General features: G+C 36.5%; 1 protein-coding gene across 1 annotated transcript in view; it reads left to right on the top strand.

Moving 5' to 3' along the window:
* The first annotated feature begins 3,086 nt into the window (after positions 1-3,086).
* Positions 3,087-18,010, top strand: part of LOC131930511 (uncharacterized) — a 53,710-nt gene continuing 38,786 nt past the window's right edge. Inside the window, exons 1-20 of the mRNA XM_059287039.1 lie at positions 3,087-3,217; positions 4,884-4,962; positions 5,233-5,375; positions 5,992-6,123; positions 6,712-6,760; positions 7,204-7,434; positions 8,084-8,217; positions 8,722-8,942; positions 9,518-9,935; positions 10,583-10,895; positions 11,163-11,285; positions 11,580-11,771; positions 12,750-12,989; positions 13,475-13,717; positions 14,423-14,581; positions 15,084-15,291; positions 15,685-15,794; positions 16,039-16,207; positions 16,904-17,019; positions 17,709-17,937. Of these exons, the coding sequence (XP_059143022.1) occupies positions 4,959-4,962; positions 5,233-5,375; positions 5,992-6,123; positions 6,712-6,760; positions 7,204-7,434; positions 8,084-8,217; positions 8,722-8,942; positions 9,518-9,935; positions 10,583-10,895; positions 11,163-11,285; positions 11,580-11,771; positions 12,750-12,989; positions 13,475-13,717; positions 14,423-14,581; positions 15,084-15,291; positions 15,685-15,794; positions 16,039-16,207; positions 16,904-17,019; positions 17,709-17,937 (3,434 nt within the window). The 5' untranslated portion in view covers positions 3,087-3,217; positions 4,884-4,958. The remainder of the gene's footprint in view (positions 3,218-4,883; positions 4,963-5,232; positions 5,376-5,991; positions 6,124-6,711; positions 6,761-7,203; positions 7,435-8,083; positions 8,218-8,721; positions 8,943-9,517; positions 9,936-10,582; positions 10,896-11,162; positions 11,286-11,579; positions 11,772-12,749; positions 12,990-13,474; positions 13,718-14,422; positions 14,582-15,083; positions 15,292-15,684; positions 15,795-16,038; positions 16,208-16,903; positions 17,020-17,708; positions 17,938-18,010) is intronic.

Genomic DNA, 18,010 nt, shown 5'->3' with positions numbered 1-18,010 from the left:
TCGTCTCCAGCAAACATGGCCGAGGGGAGCCACTCCCCCCCCCTTCCGCACTCTACCACCCCAACCAGTAATGTAAATTTCTATCAGCGGAAGTTATGGGATGGCTGATAACATTTGTTCGCACACTTGATCGAGTGTTTTGGTTTGTATAGAGACAACCAGTTCATCACATATTATTCATAAACCTTGCTCATGTTATCTCTAACTTTTGGTCATATCCTATGTTAAAGTTGGTCACATCTATTTTTATCTTAGTCATTTTCTCTTTTGATTTTGGTTATCTTCTCTTCTGTCCTTGGTCATTCCCTATATTCACCTTGGTCACATTCTTTCGCGCCATTGATCGTAGAATCTCTCACCATTGGCTATCGTCTGATCACATTCTTCAATATTGATAGCATTTTCGTTGCTGCCATTCCTAAACACGTGACATCCATCCAAAACTACACAATCATAATTTCCTCACACTTTATATTCTATATACTATTTAAGTACACTGCTGTTTTAAATTGCGCCTGAATGTATCGTCCGTGTCAAGAAAATACAAAAGACATTGCACGTGTAAACGGAATAGTAGAGACACTCAATATTTACGTTCATTTTTGTGTTGTTGCTTATACAGTAATAAAGTCTGTGGGATTATGTTGACGTTCCCGTTATTTATATGTAGACAACACGAGTGGTCTCCTCCTCCCCTCCCCCCTTAAGAACTTCGCACCCCACCTACTCTCCACCACTGAATAAACCGAAGTTTCTAAGTTTTCAACCCCAAAATCCAATTACAGGCTTTTTGAAATTTCCCCCTCCTCCACCACTAGTCGTCCCTACCCTCTTCCCCCCCCCCCCCCCCCGCTGCCCATGCCAGCCTTTGTCTTATATTTAGCTTTGACTCCTGTTGGTGATTTATTTTCTAGCTTCATTACCTTCCAGCAGTCTAAAATCTTGCGCTGTGGTACATTTTCTGGCTTCCTCCCCCTTTTCTCCTTTTTGTTTTTCTTTTAATTAATTCTTTCTTTAACTTTAACATTTTCGTTTTTTTTAAATTAAATCACATACAACCTTGATTCGTGGTACCGACTAAAAGGATTGACAAGAAACAGTTGTATGTGTTGTATAGCCTTGACATATTGTGTAAATAAATGATAATTTGCAGAGTGCTCATGTTTGGTTGATTTCAAATGACAGAAGATAATTAAATAGGTCACAGGGTGTAATCTCTTGACTAGGTCAAATGTGTAATCTCTGGACTAGGTCACATCTGTAATAGCTGAACTAGGTCACTTGTGTAGTGTTTGGACTAGGTCACATGTGTAATGGCTGGACTTGGGTCACTTGTGGAATGGATTGACTAGGTCAAATGTGTATTTGCTGGACAAGGTCAGAAAATGTCTGAACTAGGTCACACATTTAATGGTTGGACTAGATCAAATATGTATTGGCTTAATTATGTCAAATAGGTCACATCTGTAACGGCTGAAGTAGGTCACACGTGTACCTCGGAGCCTGTAAAATATATTTCAGTCATGAATCTCTAACCGAAGAAAAAAAACAACCTTTATTTACCGAAGTCGGAAAACATCCCCCAATAAATTTCCCCTTTCTTATCTGTGGGTTGGAACTTCCGTCGCCGGGCAGATGTTGCTAATGAAAACAAAAGATACATGTACAGATGGTGGCGCTTGATGCCTTCCATGCTCGCTCCCCATAGAGCCACGTGACGCCCTGGTTACCGCATCGTGAAAGCCAGGTGTATTTGTGTATACCACTATCCCCGGCCCCGGTATACGAAAGGTCACCTGCACTGCTTTCATACTTTCATTGATATATTTCTTTAAGAGGCTGATATCTGGATAGGTGGGAAAAACAAAGCGGATTGGAATAAAACAACGGGCTAGAGTTTTTAAAAATATATTCGGATCATCGTGAAACAAGAATAAAAGTATTAAAAGAAATTTATTGAACTGCCCTTGAAGGTAGTAAAATTAGGTGCGGAGTTTATTTAGGTTCAAAGTTCATAAATAATTCGTGAACCGGGAGTGAGAGCTGCAGAAATAAATCCCCAAACACTATAGGTTTAATGATGTGAAGTTTTCGTGAAAAATAAAACAATAAAAAATAAGTTTTAAAGAAATTAATTTTATTTTAATGCATTGGCCAACCATCCACCTCTGTTTTTGTTCTTGGGTTAGTAAACAGTCCTGTTCAAGTTCAGAGGCGTCATTAGTTCGGTGTCACCCGGTGCGGTAACTGAGGGTGTCACACCACCCACATCCAACAATATAGCATTTCCGGTTTGGTCACACCTCTCCCCTAGTATTTTATTATTTAACGGATAAAACATTCTTTTGACAGCCAATTGTACGACTTTTCGTCCCGTTGTCACCCCTAAATGATGTCATCTGGTGCAAACCATCATTCCCCCACCCCCCGCCCGCCCCCACCTCTTCATTATTTATAGCCATACCGTAACATTTATACAGTGCGCAGTGCTGAGCTCGTTAATTTGACCACTAATTTAACAACTCCCATTGAAAAGATTTACCCTTAAATACCGAGTATTATCGACCTTGACATCATTCTTCTTACATAATCAGACGAACGAATTTCAGTAGGAAAAAAAACAGATTGTTTGGCTTAACCTGAGCTTAGTTTTAGTGTTAACCTATTAACTTTATTTGAAATTTAAAAATTAACGCAATACCATCTTTTTTTTCTAATTTTAGATTTTCTGAGCCCCGAATATTTGGAGCAACACCCGGATGTAGAACAGGTGCAACCTCATGGATGGAGGTTTTCAAAAACGTCCCAAGGGATCAAACCACCCAACGCTCAAGTCAAACCGTTTTTAAAAACTTTCCGCGGGAATTTACTGTTCAGCGTTTCCGGTAAGATATCACGTGAGTCCCATGGAGCGCTGCTAACAGTTTCTAAAGCGGGCAAGACGCTGCCTTATGTGGAGCTGAAACTAAACTTACCCAAAAATGTTTTAACGCTAAAATATATGGGAGCCCGCTCCTTCCAGAGGGCCATTGTAAATAATGTTTTCCCCAAAGAAAAATGGAGCGAGTTTGAGATGATCGTGAAAGGGAAGGAAGCGAGTGTGCGCGTGGATTGTGTGCAGACGGCGAGCTGGGAGTTGAGGCAAAAAATTGGCGCCATTCCTGAAGATGCTGAAATTAGTTTTTGGAACAGACGAAAAATCAAAGATGAATTTGAGGTGATCGGACTTTGATTTACTTTTTCTGAATATTGATTTTTACATTTTCTTTGTCTGTTTCTTTATTACTTTTTATTTGTCTGCTATTCTTGTTGTCTACTTTTTTTTTCAATATCTAAATCTAGATTCTACTTTTTCTTTATGGCTACTTCTATTTATTTTTACTATTTTTTCTACTTTCCGTGACTTTTTTCATGTTTTCTTTAATTCTAAATGTGTAGTGTCTACTTCTTGTTTATATTTACTTTCTATTTCTGCTTACGTTTTCTGGACTGTTTTATCTTAGCGCCTACCGTATCTCTATGTTCTTCCTCGATTAGCTACGGCTTAAAACGTCTGTTTTTATAAGTCTTGGAAATGTTTTACTAGCATCACGAAAACGGTGCCAGTTCTAAGTCATATATTTATGACTTAAAAAAAAACAATGACCTATCATTCCCAACAAATCTTTTGACGTTTTAGTTTCCTGAACACAATACCAACAGAACAAATACACGATACGAAACTAGCACGAGTGGGGAAAACAAAAGTTATTTACTACTAGTTCAACGGCATGGTTGGATGGTAGAATTCTAACCCGAAAGTCTCGAGTTCCCGGGCTTGAGTCCATAGGACATCACTGAGTCCACTCAGCTCTTTCGGGTACCTAACTCACGTTAGTGAAAGTAAAGGCGACTGGGCATAGTGTAGATCACACTATATACCGAGGTCACAGAAGCAGGCGAACTTAACTTCATCAGCCCCCATAAATCGCCCGGTTTGATAACGTAATTTTAATATTGGTTCCACAGCAGAGGCGTAGCGATGGGGGGGGGGGGGGGGGGGCAGGGAGGACATATGTCCCAGGGCGCCGACCTTAGGGGACGCCAAAATGGGTTGTAAAAACAAATTAAAATGTCATTTTAGCTGCATCTTTGTAGTTTGAGGGAGGGGGGAGGTGCAAATCGAAAAGTTGAGGGGAGGTGCAAATCGAAAGTTTGAGGGGAGGGGGGGGGGGGGGTGCAAATTGACAATTTGTTCCCGAGGGGGCGCCAAGCTGAAAGTTTGTCCCCGGGCGCCAGGAAGGGTCGCTACGCCTCTGTTCGCGACAATGTTGTACTAACTCAGTTCAGGTTTTTCCTTTCATGGGATTTTGAAACTCGTAATAGCTAATCAATAGGTTAGCGTCGTCGACGTATGATGTTATGCACAAGGGTGAAGGATGACTAATTTTCGTCATTATTTACCACAAGCGAATTGGGAGTGGAGTTGAAAATATGATGTAGCATACACTTTTTTGTTCTTAAGAGTTTAAAAAAAAAACGTGATTATTCTTTGTTAGAATTTATTTTTATTTTAGTGAGATGAGTGTAAGCTTATGATGTCATTTACGGAAGGGGGGGGGGTAGGGGATCCGTTTTTGTGTCGACAAGAAGGACTATGTTTGTTAATAAAAAGGTTCCTCTTTAGACCTATCGCTCCAATTGGCAATGAAGTAGATTTCCTGTGTGTAGGCCTATATGGTATGGAGTAAAAAGTTGTCCAAAATAGTTTGATGTGAATTTTGCCGGCCCCAATATAAGTACATAGGTTGTCCTTTACTGGTGGATTAGAAGACGCTCTTTACGTTTTTCATTGTATTTTCATTTTGACATTTTTATAAAACTATTTATTTTTTATTTTTCAGGGTGTCGTATCAAAAGCCATTCTTTATTCTACCATCAACGAATCCAATTTTTGTCATCACCAGCTCCAACATGAAATGGGTAAGATAAAATTGTATTTCCTTCTTTACAATCACATCCAATAATTATTTTCATTTTAGCAGACGAATTATGTACTCAAGAGTTATATTTCCCTGGTGATTTGTTTACATCGCATTTATCAAACGTCCTGGTTAAATATCATAATTACTCCATTACATGCAATAAATGTATAAAATGAATACAATTACCATTTGTTTTCAAAATCGATAGATATAGAGATCTAGATCTACATTTAACAAAAACTTCGAATTATTTACTTCGATTTTTCAGCGGGAGACGAAGGATTTCACGGTGAAGCAGAAATATTAAATCTCGATTTATCAGGACCAGGGAAGATAATCGGTGATAAAATGCAAACTTTAGAACAGAAAATTTTGGAATTATCAAGAGTTGTCGAAAGTCTGCAAACAGAGGTAAGTCAAGACCCCCCTCGTTTTTAGATTATTTTATACACAATTATTTTCATAGCTATTTCTTACTAGAATCTAGATCTATTTCAGTATTTGAGTACTATCATATGTCTGTATAAAATTAAAATGGTAGGACAAGAAGTCACAAGATAATAGATTTATAAATATAGTATATAGATAAAGATCTAGGCCCAAAGCCAAATACTTAAACTTAAACTTAAAATAAATGAATAAATAAAAAAAATAATCTAGCTTTAAATTTAGGATTTAGAATTTAGACTAACAGACACTACTCAGAAAGTTTATAATGAAAATTATTTAGAAATTTACTGATTGAATAACACTTGAATTTATCTATTTAAACAATCTTTGTTTTTAACCATTCCTTCAGAACAAAGAGTTAAATTTGAAATAATTCAAACATTTTTTAAAACAGTTAGGCCTAATAAAGATAAAACTTATTTTTATCTTATGTATCTTAATACAATCTTTACCAACTGTAACATCAGAACAAAGGGTTAAAATTGACCTATTTCAACCATCTTTAACACTGTCACATCAGAACAAAGGGTTAAAATTGACTAATTTCAACCATCTTTAAATTAACAATGTCTCGCAGAACAAAGGGTTAAAACTGCGACTGGTACAACTGGAAACTTGCAGATGTCTCCCTGCTTGTGAGTTTAATGGCACCATCTTTCAAGATGGAGAACTATGGGAACCTGACCAGTGCATTCAGTGTCAGTGTTTGGTGAGTGTCAGTGTCAGTATTTGGTGAATGTCAAAATTTCTCTATTGGTGAGTGTCAGTGTCAGTATGTGGTGAGTGTCAGTGTCAGTATTTGGTGAATGTCAGCATTTATCTATTGATGAGTTTCAGTGTTTGTTGAGTTTCAGTGTCAGTGTTTGGTGAGTGTCAGTGTCAGTATTTGGTGAATGTCAGCATTTATCTATTGATGAGTTTCAGTGTAAGTATGTGGTGAATGTCAGCATTTCTCTATTGGTGAGTTTCAGTGTTTGGTGAGTTTCAGTGTCAGTGTTTGGTGAGTGTCAGTATTTGGTGAATGTCAGCATTTCTCTATTGGTGAATGTCAGTGTCAGTCTGTGGTGTGTCATGAATGTCAGTGTTTTCTTGTTGAGTGTCAGTATTTGATGAATGTCAGCATTTCTCTATTAGTGAGTATCAGTGTCCTCTTTATTGGTGAGTGGCAATTTCATGTAAATGTCAGAATGGAAAATTTGATGACTATCTTTGATTATTAAAGTTATAGGCACAATATTTTATTGTTAAATGATTGTGATTTTTAAAAAAAATGGATTATGCATATTGTGTTTGATAGGAGAACAAACCAGTTTGTCAGCACAGATTTGATCTACCACTGTGTCAAGGTAAGAATCTAGACACACACTTAATGTGACTGTAGCCTCCCCTTCTGACAGCATCGGACAGATCTTAAGAAAAGACTCCGAAACTGTTATACAATTAAATTTGTTATTTTCAATAGAGAGATAACTCCTGCTTGACAATCGAATACACGCTCATGATTAGCAGTTGCAGTAGAGATGGGGTGATACTTCTTATTGAGCTTAAACTGGTAGCTTTTTTTTGGTACTAGGATCAAATCCTAGTGGGGAATAAAACTGCTTAAAGATTATACTTGAATAAGTCCTAAACAATATATCAGTTAAAATCATGAACATAAATATATAAAATATAAATATTATATTATTATTATATATAACAAAATAAATACATATCTTTTAATATATCAATTTATAGCATCTTATAAATTAAATTCAGAATAAAAATTATTTAAAAAAAATCTTTTCAGAGCCATGCTCAAGCAATCCTTGCCAAAATAATGGCCAGTGCAAGACATTGGAGATAGATTTGGCCATGACACAGTTCCAGTGTGAGTGTCCCCCACCGTATGATGGCCTGACGTGTGAGATCAGGCAGAACCCGTGTGTCTGGCCGGCTGAACCAGGGACGTGTGACCAGCAGATTGTCAGGTACTACTACGACAAGATGTCACAGCAGTGCCTGCCTTTTATGTTTTCTGGTGAGTCGCATGTTTAGTCCTGCTTATGTTTTCTGGTAAGTTCTGTGTTTAGTCCTGCTCTGCCTTTTATGTTTTCTGGTGAGTCGTGTGATTAGTCATACATTATTTAATCTTGACATTATAATGTTCATTATTCTGAAATACAAATAGACATATGCTAATTCTTCTGATTGTTAAATTATGCATAGGTTGTCATTGGGAGGGGAGGGTAAAGGTGCAATAATTTGAAACAGTTAACTAGAGGGATATAACATAGGCCTACATATAATGAAAGGGTTTGCTAAATTGAATTTGTAAATCAGGGAAAATAAATTTAGCTTGACATAGTGCTGGCTGCACAATCCATTTATTTTTGGGAGCATGGAAGTAGATAAACTCTTTACATCCATCTATCAAACCTTTAACTGGTACCTTGCTTTACATTTATCTGTTCTGTATGATAGTTTTAAATCTCATCTTCATCCTAAATCTTAAAACTGCTATTTGGAGGGTAAATCTTTTAATGACTGTAGGTTGTGGAGGTAACGTCAACAATTACCACAGCATAGAAGAATGTACAGCTGTGGCTTTAAAAGGTGCTTGCTGTTACCGTACCTATACCTAAATCATAAAACTGCTATTTAAAGGGTTAATCTTTAAATGACTGTAGGTTGTGGAGGTAACGTCAACAACTACCACAGCATAGAAGAATGTACAGCAGTGACTTTAAAAGGTGCTTGTTGTTACCGTACCTATACCTCTGACACAAGTAAAAGCATCCAGGAACTGAATATAGAGTGTAAGGTGAGATACTTGTGAGAATAGGTGTATTGTTGCTTCAAAATTTAAAAACCTATTGTTGTTGGTACTGTATTACTTAATTGATCACAGGTAAAATGTGACAATAGAAAATAGAAATTTAATCCACAAGTTTTATTTCTAAAATGTGAAGTTGTGAATATTAAGTGCAGTAATACTTTTTTAAAATGTATAGTATAATTTTATTTTATATAGCAAGATTTTGTAACGTATGTTATGATTTTTTTTTATTGTTGGCAATATTAAAAGTGTTAATGTATGGACACATTTTAGAATTCTTTTTGTCTTGATACAATAATTTTCCACTATACGTATAAAATGAAATCTTTATGATTTTATTAATTAGAATAATCAAAATATAATATATGCTTTATCATCGTGTTTAACAAAGTTTCTGGTTAAAGGTGTTAAAAAGTTTATACATTAATTTTTGACTCACTAGGAAGCCCACATGAAAGTTAATGCAATAAATTATGTTTGACCCACCAGGAGGCCCACATATCAGAGTGTAAAGCCATCCACAGACAACCCACAGGTGTGGGGTATGAAACAGAAGTCATCAGCTTCAACCCTGGTCTGACTTGCTCAGAGGCATCATGTCAGACGATGGGGTCATGCATCGTTGGTCAGCGGGAGTACAAGCAAGGCAGCAACTTCACCCTGGGCTGTCAGGCTTGTGTTTGTGAGGCCCTTGGCAGAGTGAGATGTGTGTAAGTTTGTCACTGTATATTTCAAATTTCTTTATGCTGGGAGTCTGGGCAGAGTGAGATGTGTGTAAGTTTGTCATCGGATGTTTCACATTTCTTTATGCTGGGAGTCTGGGGAGAGTGTGATGTGTGTAAGTTTTTTCATTGGATATTTCAAATTTCTTTATACTGGCATTAGAATTCAGTGATGAAACATTCCCATCATACACAACATAGATGTTGTTCAATACATAAACCCTATTTTAAGAAAAATATTTTCTTAAGTTATGGGCCTTGCTTTGTGTGTATGCTTGTTATTTTTTCTTGGTTATAGGAGCTGATTTGCTTATAAACTTAATGCTGGTTAAAATTGTTAAAGTGCTTTCCATGAGGTCATTTTGTGATAACATTTTAAAATTATTTGTGTGGTCCATTTATTTGAAATCTGGAATAAAAATCCAAAGGAAAACAATTTTAATATTAATATTATATAACAATAACTGTAGTACATTTTATTAGTACTATTTTGAAAATTCAATTGTATCAAGTCAGATAACCTAATAACAAATGTAATAGCTGGTTGTTTTATTACTTCTCAGGTGTGAAAAGGTCACTGTCAGAAAAGAAATCCGGGACATGACCCAGGCAGAACTGGCTAGATTTCAAAAAGCTGTAGCAGAACTGAGACACAGCCAGGACAGGACATGGGAACAGTTCCGGGACCTGTACATGTTCCACATCATGCACGCCTCTGGGCCGTACTTCCTACCCTGGCAGAGAGCCTTCCTGCGACAGCTAGAGCAGCGGCTCCAGGAAGTGGACTGTGAGGTTGTCCTGCCCTACTTTGATTTCACCACGGATGTCGGATTTTTTGAGGATGCCGTTGTCTGGCAGCCGGATCACTTTGGGGGGAACAGTGACGGGAGGTGTGTGGAGGACCACCCGTTTGGTGCCAGGAACAGTTGGCAGCCATGTTTTGTCAGGAACTTTAACACCAGTATTCAGCTGCCTACTCAGGTAAGTGTTTCAAGTAATATCTCTGTTGGGGTGACTAGAAAGATGCATAACAGAAAGTAAAGTTAACTAAGTACATTTTAGTATAATATAACATTTTCCCACGAAATATGACAAAATTAAAGTATATTAGTTTAATTAGTTTTGTATTTGTGCATTTTTGAGTATTCTGTTGCAACGTTTTCTGTTTGCACATTTTCTCAAGAACTTTGTTGTCTCTTTCAGGTATATAAAAATATATAATGTCCCGTAGTATTAACAAAAATAAATAATTACAATTGCAGCTGGGACTGAACTTAGATATATTTACTAGAGTAAGGCTAGCTATATTTTTGTTTCTTACCTAATAAGTAAGTAAAGTTCCCTTTTCAAACCTGACGGTCCATGGGGTAAGAAAAGTAGAGTTCATCTGTTTCTGTAACCTCAGCATATGAGGAGATAGCGTGGTCAGCACTATTCCCAGCTGCCTTTACTTTCCCTAACATGAGTTGTGTGGACACAAGGACGTTCTAACTTTAACCTGGATGTGGGTTAGTCTAGTGCTTAACTGCTACACCATGCTTAAAATAAACATTAAATATTTTATTTAAAAAAATAATTCACTTTTATTTAATGACATTTAGCTAACTTTCCTCTGACTTACCTAACAGGTAGAGCTGCAGCTAGCCCTAGCCAGTGATGACTTTGACACCATGAGTCTGTGTCTAGAAACATACGTGGCGTACATCCACAACTTCATTGGAGGAGACATGATGACCACATCCAGCCCATACGATCCAGTTTTTTATGCCGTCCATGCGTACGTGGACATGCTGTACTGGAGCTGGCAACAGAAGGGAGATAACAAACTCAAGTTCTCCCCAGTGTTTGGCAACATTCCCATGATTCCCTTCAACATTCCACCATCAGCTGTCCTAGACTCAGAGTCTGATTTATGTGTATCATACGTCCTGCCCTCTAAAGGTAGGAATTAATTTTTGCATATGTGTATCATACGTCCTGCCATCTAAAGGTGGGAATTAATTTTTGCATATGTGTATCATACGTCCTGCCATCTAAAGGTGGGAATTAATTTTTGCATATGTGTATCATACGTCCTGCCATCTAAAGGTAGGAATTAATTTAGCATATTTAAAACAAAATTAAAATAAATGACGAATGAGTAAAAGTATTTCAGTTATCCCATTTATCAATATACATACCTGAGAATTATTAACCCTGCTTTAACAGGTAGCCCTTGTAATGATTCCGAGCCTGTTCCAACAAGCCCCGCACCAAAACGTGGGGACATGGACCCAAGTGAGGTGTATGGAACTAACCTGGAGGATTTCTTAAAGGCGAGGCACCCAAAAGGTGAATTTAAATTCCCATCTCTCAGCACAGCTGTTCTTCAGTCATATACCTCTCTCAAAAGGTCACATGGTGTTGATATAACGAACAATTATTTACTGAAGCTTCACATGATTTTGCATTTAATTTGCATTATTTCTTTACCATTAGCTGTAAAACTAATAATTATAAAAAAACATAAAGCCGAGTAATCTTGTAGTATATTAATTATATATGAAATATAGGTCCATAACTTTCTTATATAAATCTTTATTAGATCTTATAATTAAAATTGAATGATTTGTTTGTTAATGAAAGGAAAAGCCTACAACAGAGACGGTTATGACCACAACGGTTACGACATGGGAGGCTATAACCGGTATGGTCTCAACTCATCAGGATACGATCAGTTTGGCTTTAATGTCACTGGCTTGGACAGGGATGGCAAAGAGGACAAGAGTGGAAGATTTGACGCAGAAGGCTATGATATACACTGCTTGAATCGTGAAGGTAAGGGGCTGTGAACATTGTAGTATAACCCATCTAATGTTACCTGGGTCAAAGGAAGTAGAGTTCATGTGTTATCATGACCCTACAGAATGAAGGACTTGAACTCAATACCATACATTAGCAAATTTCTTTGTAGAATCTAATGGCCCACAAGGCAAAGGAAGTAGAGTTCATGTGTTATCATGACCCTACAGAATGAAGGACTTGAACTCAAGACCATACATTAGCAAATTTCTTTGTAGAATCTAATGGCCCACAAGGCAAAGGAAGTAGAGTTCATGTGTTATCATGACCCTACAGAATGAAGGACTTGAACTCAAAACTATACATTAGCAATTTTCTCTGAAGAATCTAATGGTACCTGGGTCAAAGGAAGTAGAGTTCATGTGTTATCATGACCCTACAGAATGAAGGACTTGAACTCAAGACCATACATTAGCAAATTTCTTTGTAGAATCTAATGGCCCACAAGGCAAAGGAAGTAGAGTTCATGTGTTATCACGACACAGCTTAATGAAGGAGGAAGTAGAGTTCATGTGTTATCATGACCCTGCCTAATGAAGGAGGAAGTAGAGTTCATGTGTTATCATGACTCTGCCTAATGAAGGAGGAAGTAGAGTTCATGTGTTATCACGACCCTGCCTAATGAAGGAATTAAGCTCAACACAATGTAAAGCTGCATTAATTTTCCTTGCTTCAGAGGACTCCAGGAAATTACTGGGAAATAAGCTTGAGATTGTTACATTACAATTACTTGATGTTGCATTCAATCTTGTCTAAAGAAAATAACTCATTACATTGCAGGACAAGGAACACTGTTTTTAGTCCAAATTCTAAAGTCTGAGACTGCTTTTTTAACCATAGACAAGAAACTGTTATATATTTTGTTACCATCTGTTGGTTAGTTTGTGATTAATGTTATAGAAACCTAAGCTAAAGAGTTTCTCTGATATTTTGAATATTTTTTGAACTGACAAGGTGTGACACGTGAAGGCCTGGACCAGTATGGGTTCTTCAAGAATGGACTAGACAAAGATGGATGTGACTTTTACTTCAATGGTCCCTTCGCCCCTCTCCAAACCTACAAGATCCAGTCAATTCTTCAGGTTCAACCCAAAAGGTTTTTGATGTCCCTGAAACGCACATGCACGGGGCTTGCTCCACTGCCTACACATTGGCTGGATATCAGCTGGGTAGTCAGCACTAAAGATGTTACTGGTATGTTTTTATTTGTTCCAGAAACTCAGTAGTTTATGTTTTTACTTATTTCAGGATCAGTGATTTATGTAGTAAATTAAAGCTAATATTTGATTTACAAAGTAACAAACTTGCATTTGTAAAGTGTTTTAAAATTTTATTTTATTGTTAAATTTGCTTATATTACATCCCATATTAAATGCAGCTATCCTATGATAACTTACAAAATTGCTATTGTATATGCCTTTCTTTTTAGCTTACTTTTCCATGCCATTCATAAGGAGAACATTTCAGTAGAAATATCTTTAATGTTCTTTATATGCAAAAAACATATTATGAAAACACTATTTTAAAATTTATAGTTGAAACAATTTTTTCATAATTATTTTGATTTAAAAAATAGGTTTTGATTATGTAGCCTTTAATAAAACGTCTTTATTCTTTATTTTTATAAGCATCAACATACACCAACATTTATTTTTATTTGGCCAATAAACTTCCATCAGGTTTGGTTCCTGTTGAGCTCCCAGAATTCCAGACTGGCATATCCAGCAGCTTTTGTTTTGACACGCAGCCATTCCTGTCACCCTGCCCGTGTGCAGACGGCATCGCTGTGTGCGAGGTTAACCCCTGTGACAACATCACCTGCCCAGCCTTCCCTGACGCCAGGTGTTCTGTCAACTTTTGTGGGACCTGCAAACCTGTCTGGATTCACCAAGGGAGGGAAGTCGACTGTGCCTATACTCCTGGTTTGTAGTAGGCCTGTTTCAAATTGGCATCAAATAATTCATCTGTAGGCCCTATTTACAAATTAACAGAACCAATTTGTGTAATTTTTAAAATTAGGATGTATCATCATATATTTAAAATTAGTAAACAATTACAGTTATTAAGAAAATAACTTTGAAGATTTACTTACTTACTTACTTACTTACTTACTTAATCCTCGTCACTCCCTGTGGAGTATAGGGCAACAACAAATCTCCGCCATTCCACTCTGTCTTAGGCAAGCCACTTTAATTCATGCCAGGTCTTGCCAGTAGCCTGCACTTCTTCCATCTCTTTCGTCCATGTTCCCAGTGGTCTTCCTCATTCGTTTTCGAGGTGGAGTCCATTTTAGTGCTATGTTCGGGAGTCTTCTTCTGTTCATACAAAGGACATGAACCAGCCATCTATATCTCCTCATTCTTACTTCTGAATTAATGTCATTTAAGCCTGTCCTTCATCGTATTTTTCTTGTTAGGGATTTTGTCATCCCACTTTATCCTGAGAATACGCTGTACTATGATGCATAATTTGTTCTTGGTTAAGCTACCTGCCTATCATCTAATATAATAACTTATTATAATAATTTATTAGTTTTTTTTAAATACCTTATCAAGAAGAGATTGTTACAAAATACAGGGTGTAATAAAGAAAGAACTACATGTGTATAACAATTTATTTCCTTACAGATCCCTGTGTCCCAAACCCATGTAAAAATGGAGGAACCTGCAAGCAGTCTATCTGGCCAACTGAGCCACATCTGACCACGTGCAGCTGTTTGCCAGATTTTACTGGCCAGTTGTGCCAACATAGAGTTATCAACCCTTGTGTTTTTCCTCTAAGCACAGGTAGCATCATAAGTGATTTCATTATTCTTTGTAGTCATTAGCTATGTCTCTGTAGCTAAAACATTTTAACATTAACTAACCAATTAATGATTGCAATGATCACTGCTCATTTATGATTGTAACAAACACTGCTCTTTTTTATTGCAATAATCACATTTCATTAATGATTTTAACTATAATTTCTCATTAATGATTGTAGTAATCACTGCTTATTAATTATTTTAACAATCCCTTTCCATTAATGATTGTAATACTGACTGCTCATTAATGATTCTAACAATCACTGCTTATTAATTATTGTAGCAACCAATTCCCATTAATGATTGTAACAATCACTGCTAATCAGTGATTGTAATAATCACTGCTTTTTAATGATTGGAACAATCACAGCTCATTTGTGGTTGTTATAATCCTTAATAATTGTAACAATCACTGCTTATTAATTATTGTAACAATCACTGCTCATTAATGATTGTAACAATCACTGGCCACTACCCAACAGGGTCGTGCAGCAGTAGGGAGCCCCGCTGGTACTACAACCAACGCACTGGCCGCTGTGAAGAATTTGTTTACCTGGGCTGTGGGGGCAACGCCAACAACTTCCAGAACATTCTTGACTGCCAGGCTCTGTGTGTTAAAGGTGCCTGTTGCTATAGGCAACCCAAGTTTCTGAATTCGACCATTGGATTTGACAGCCAGGGGAGGGACAAGTAAATCTTTTTATCAAAAAATTCTTTTGATTTATTATATTTCTTTTCAGTTTCTTTAATACCACATTTAACATTTTTCAAGAAAAGTAGCTTAATAACAAAAATAAGCCAAATAAAAGTGTATCTTTTCTAAATACATAATTGAATGATGAGTTACCTAATGGTTCATTTGAAATGGTTAGGTCAAGTAAAACATAAATATATGCACACATATGCACACATAAACAATTAAGGGCTATTTATAGCTATTGAACATGATTTAATAATTTAACCTTAAAGTTAAGATTATAATACAATGTGCCTGTATTATGTTTGCAGTGATTTGACTAGTTTAAATACATTGTTGATTCTGACATCAGATCTTAAAATTTTATCTCTATTGTTGTTCTTCAGATATGGCTTTAACATTGAGGGCATCAACCTGCTAGGTGAGAGAAGAACTTTGAACAACAGTTTTGCTACTGGCAGGGGTATATTTAACCATGAGGGACTTGACTGGCAAGGTAGTCAACTTTTTTGTACATGTTTTCCAATTCTTCTTCTTCACCTTTATCAATACCAAGTGGAGCATAGGCCATTTACAAAATCTTTCAATGCTTTTCTGTTAACCTTTTTTTCTATTTCTTTCCAACTCTCTCCAGATATATTATATTTTCATATAATTTTCTAATAAATTTAAAAAATGGCCAAGTTTATTAGATAAGGCCATGGACCAGTCAGTGAAATAGACATGTTGTTTGTGGCCAGGTTATGACAGGGACGGGTTCAACCCCAGGGTTGGCCAGGATCGTGCGGGCTACAACAGGCAGGGCTATGATGAGCAGGGGTTCAACATCACAGGCTACAGCAGCACTGGTCAGTTTGATGGCAATGTCCACTTCAACGCCGATGGCTATGATAAAGAGGGATACAATAGGTTGGGTTTTACTCATTTTAGTTCTGAACTTTGTCTTCATGTGATGTGTATAAGTGAACTTAGGGTACAGTGTGTTTAAGGCTTAAAGTGTTAAGTACAATATGCTTTTCTGAGTACTAAATGTGCTCTTGTTTGAGTGCATCATGTTTTTCTGTTTAATTACTATGATCTTTTTTGTATGAATGCATGTGCTAAATTTGTCTCTGTTTTAGTACTATGTGTGTTTAAATACATTAAAAGTACCATAACTGTTTCTTCTTAAGTACTATGTGTGTTTAAATACATCAAAAGTAACATAACTGTTTCTTCTTAAGTACTATGCACATTTTGTATAAGTGCAAGTACAATGTATGTTTCTTTGTGAAACCAAGTACCATGCATTTTTATGTGACTGCAAATACTGTATGCTTATGTGAACGCAAGTACCATATGTTTGAATTTAAATGCAATATTATGCATTTCTGTATAAATGCAAGAAATAAGTATGTTATTGTATACTAGTTTATGAGTGTAGAAATGTCTAGCTGGTGTTTCTATGAGGGGACATATCTAATTTGTTTCAGTTAAGCCCCCTTCAAAACCTGCCAGTCCTTGGGGCAAGTGAAGTAGAGTTCACATCTTGTTTGTTTAATGTTGTGAAAATGAAATCACGCAATACAATCTTATATTCTCAAGCTTCCATTTTCTTATCATCAGAGCAGGGCTGTCATGCCAGGGGACATTCAGGAATGGCCTTGACCTGTACCATGTCAGTGCTGACTACACCTACAATTGTAGCTATGCTACCCTAGCCTGGTGCCAGGAACAGGCCAGTTAGTTTATTTTTTTGTTCCACTGTTGGTAAAGTTGTATTCTGTGCTGTCAGAGACCATATGTAGTTTGTCCTTTGTTTAGTCAGAGGCGCTACTACAATATACAGTGTTCTACTGTACATGGTTGGTGTTTTGTGATGTCTAATATTTGGTACTAGAAATACTTTTGGATTTAAGAAAAGTTAAGGAATTAGTTCTTGTTAAAAATACAGTTATAATATCTGCATTACAAAAAACTGTTTAAAGTTTAAAGCTGTTTAAAGCTGCTTTATTCATCCAATCATTGTAAATTAAAAAACAAAAATATTAATAAAAAGGCCCCTGCCCCATACAATGGAATAATATAAAATGATTACCTTGACCCACTCTGTGTTACATGGTAAATGCACATTCTGCCACTTCTATCTATAATCATCAACTGTTTTAAAACATTAATTTTTAAACTTTACAGTTTATTTTATTTATATTTTGTTTAAATTAATATAGCAATATTTATTATTAAATATTTATTATGAATTAATAATACAGCATGTTGATTTAGAAACAATAAATAATTATGGTAAAATTTTTTCATGAAAAGTGAAATTACTGTTATAATAAGTTATATATCAGTCAGACAGAATTAGAATTTTTGTTGTGAATAACAATAGGTAAAGCTACGACTCATTGCATGAAAACTTTTGCCTCAGGAAATGGCAGGGAGGTGGTGAAGTTTACAGCAGGCAAACATTGTGCAGAGTCAGGTTGTGGTGCTTCTTGTGGCTGCCAGCACAGCAGGCAGAAGTACAGAACCTACCAGAAGGTGGAGCTGGGCTGCCAGATGTGTACATGTACTGAGAAGGGAAGCTGGGACTGTACATGTGACTTTACAGTTAAAAGAAAAGAGATTCGTCACATGTCCAAAAATGAGTTGAATAGGTATGTTTTCTTTACTTATTATCATTAAAATAAAACTTATGAACCTGATGCCGGTTTATAAAAGACAGTCAGT

This window comes from Physella acuta, unplaced genomic scaffold (assembly GCF_028476545.2).
Source record: "Physella acuta isolate Inbredline_101_S28 unplaced genomic scaffold, ASM2847654v3 ptg000099l, whole genome shotgun sequence".
Taxonomy (NCBI): Eukaryota; Metazoa; Mollusca; class Gastropoda; family Physidae; genus Physella; species Physella acuta.
Note: the sequence above shows the minus strand (reverse complement) of the source record. Positions and strands in the feature narration are given on the sequence as shown.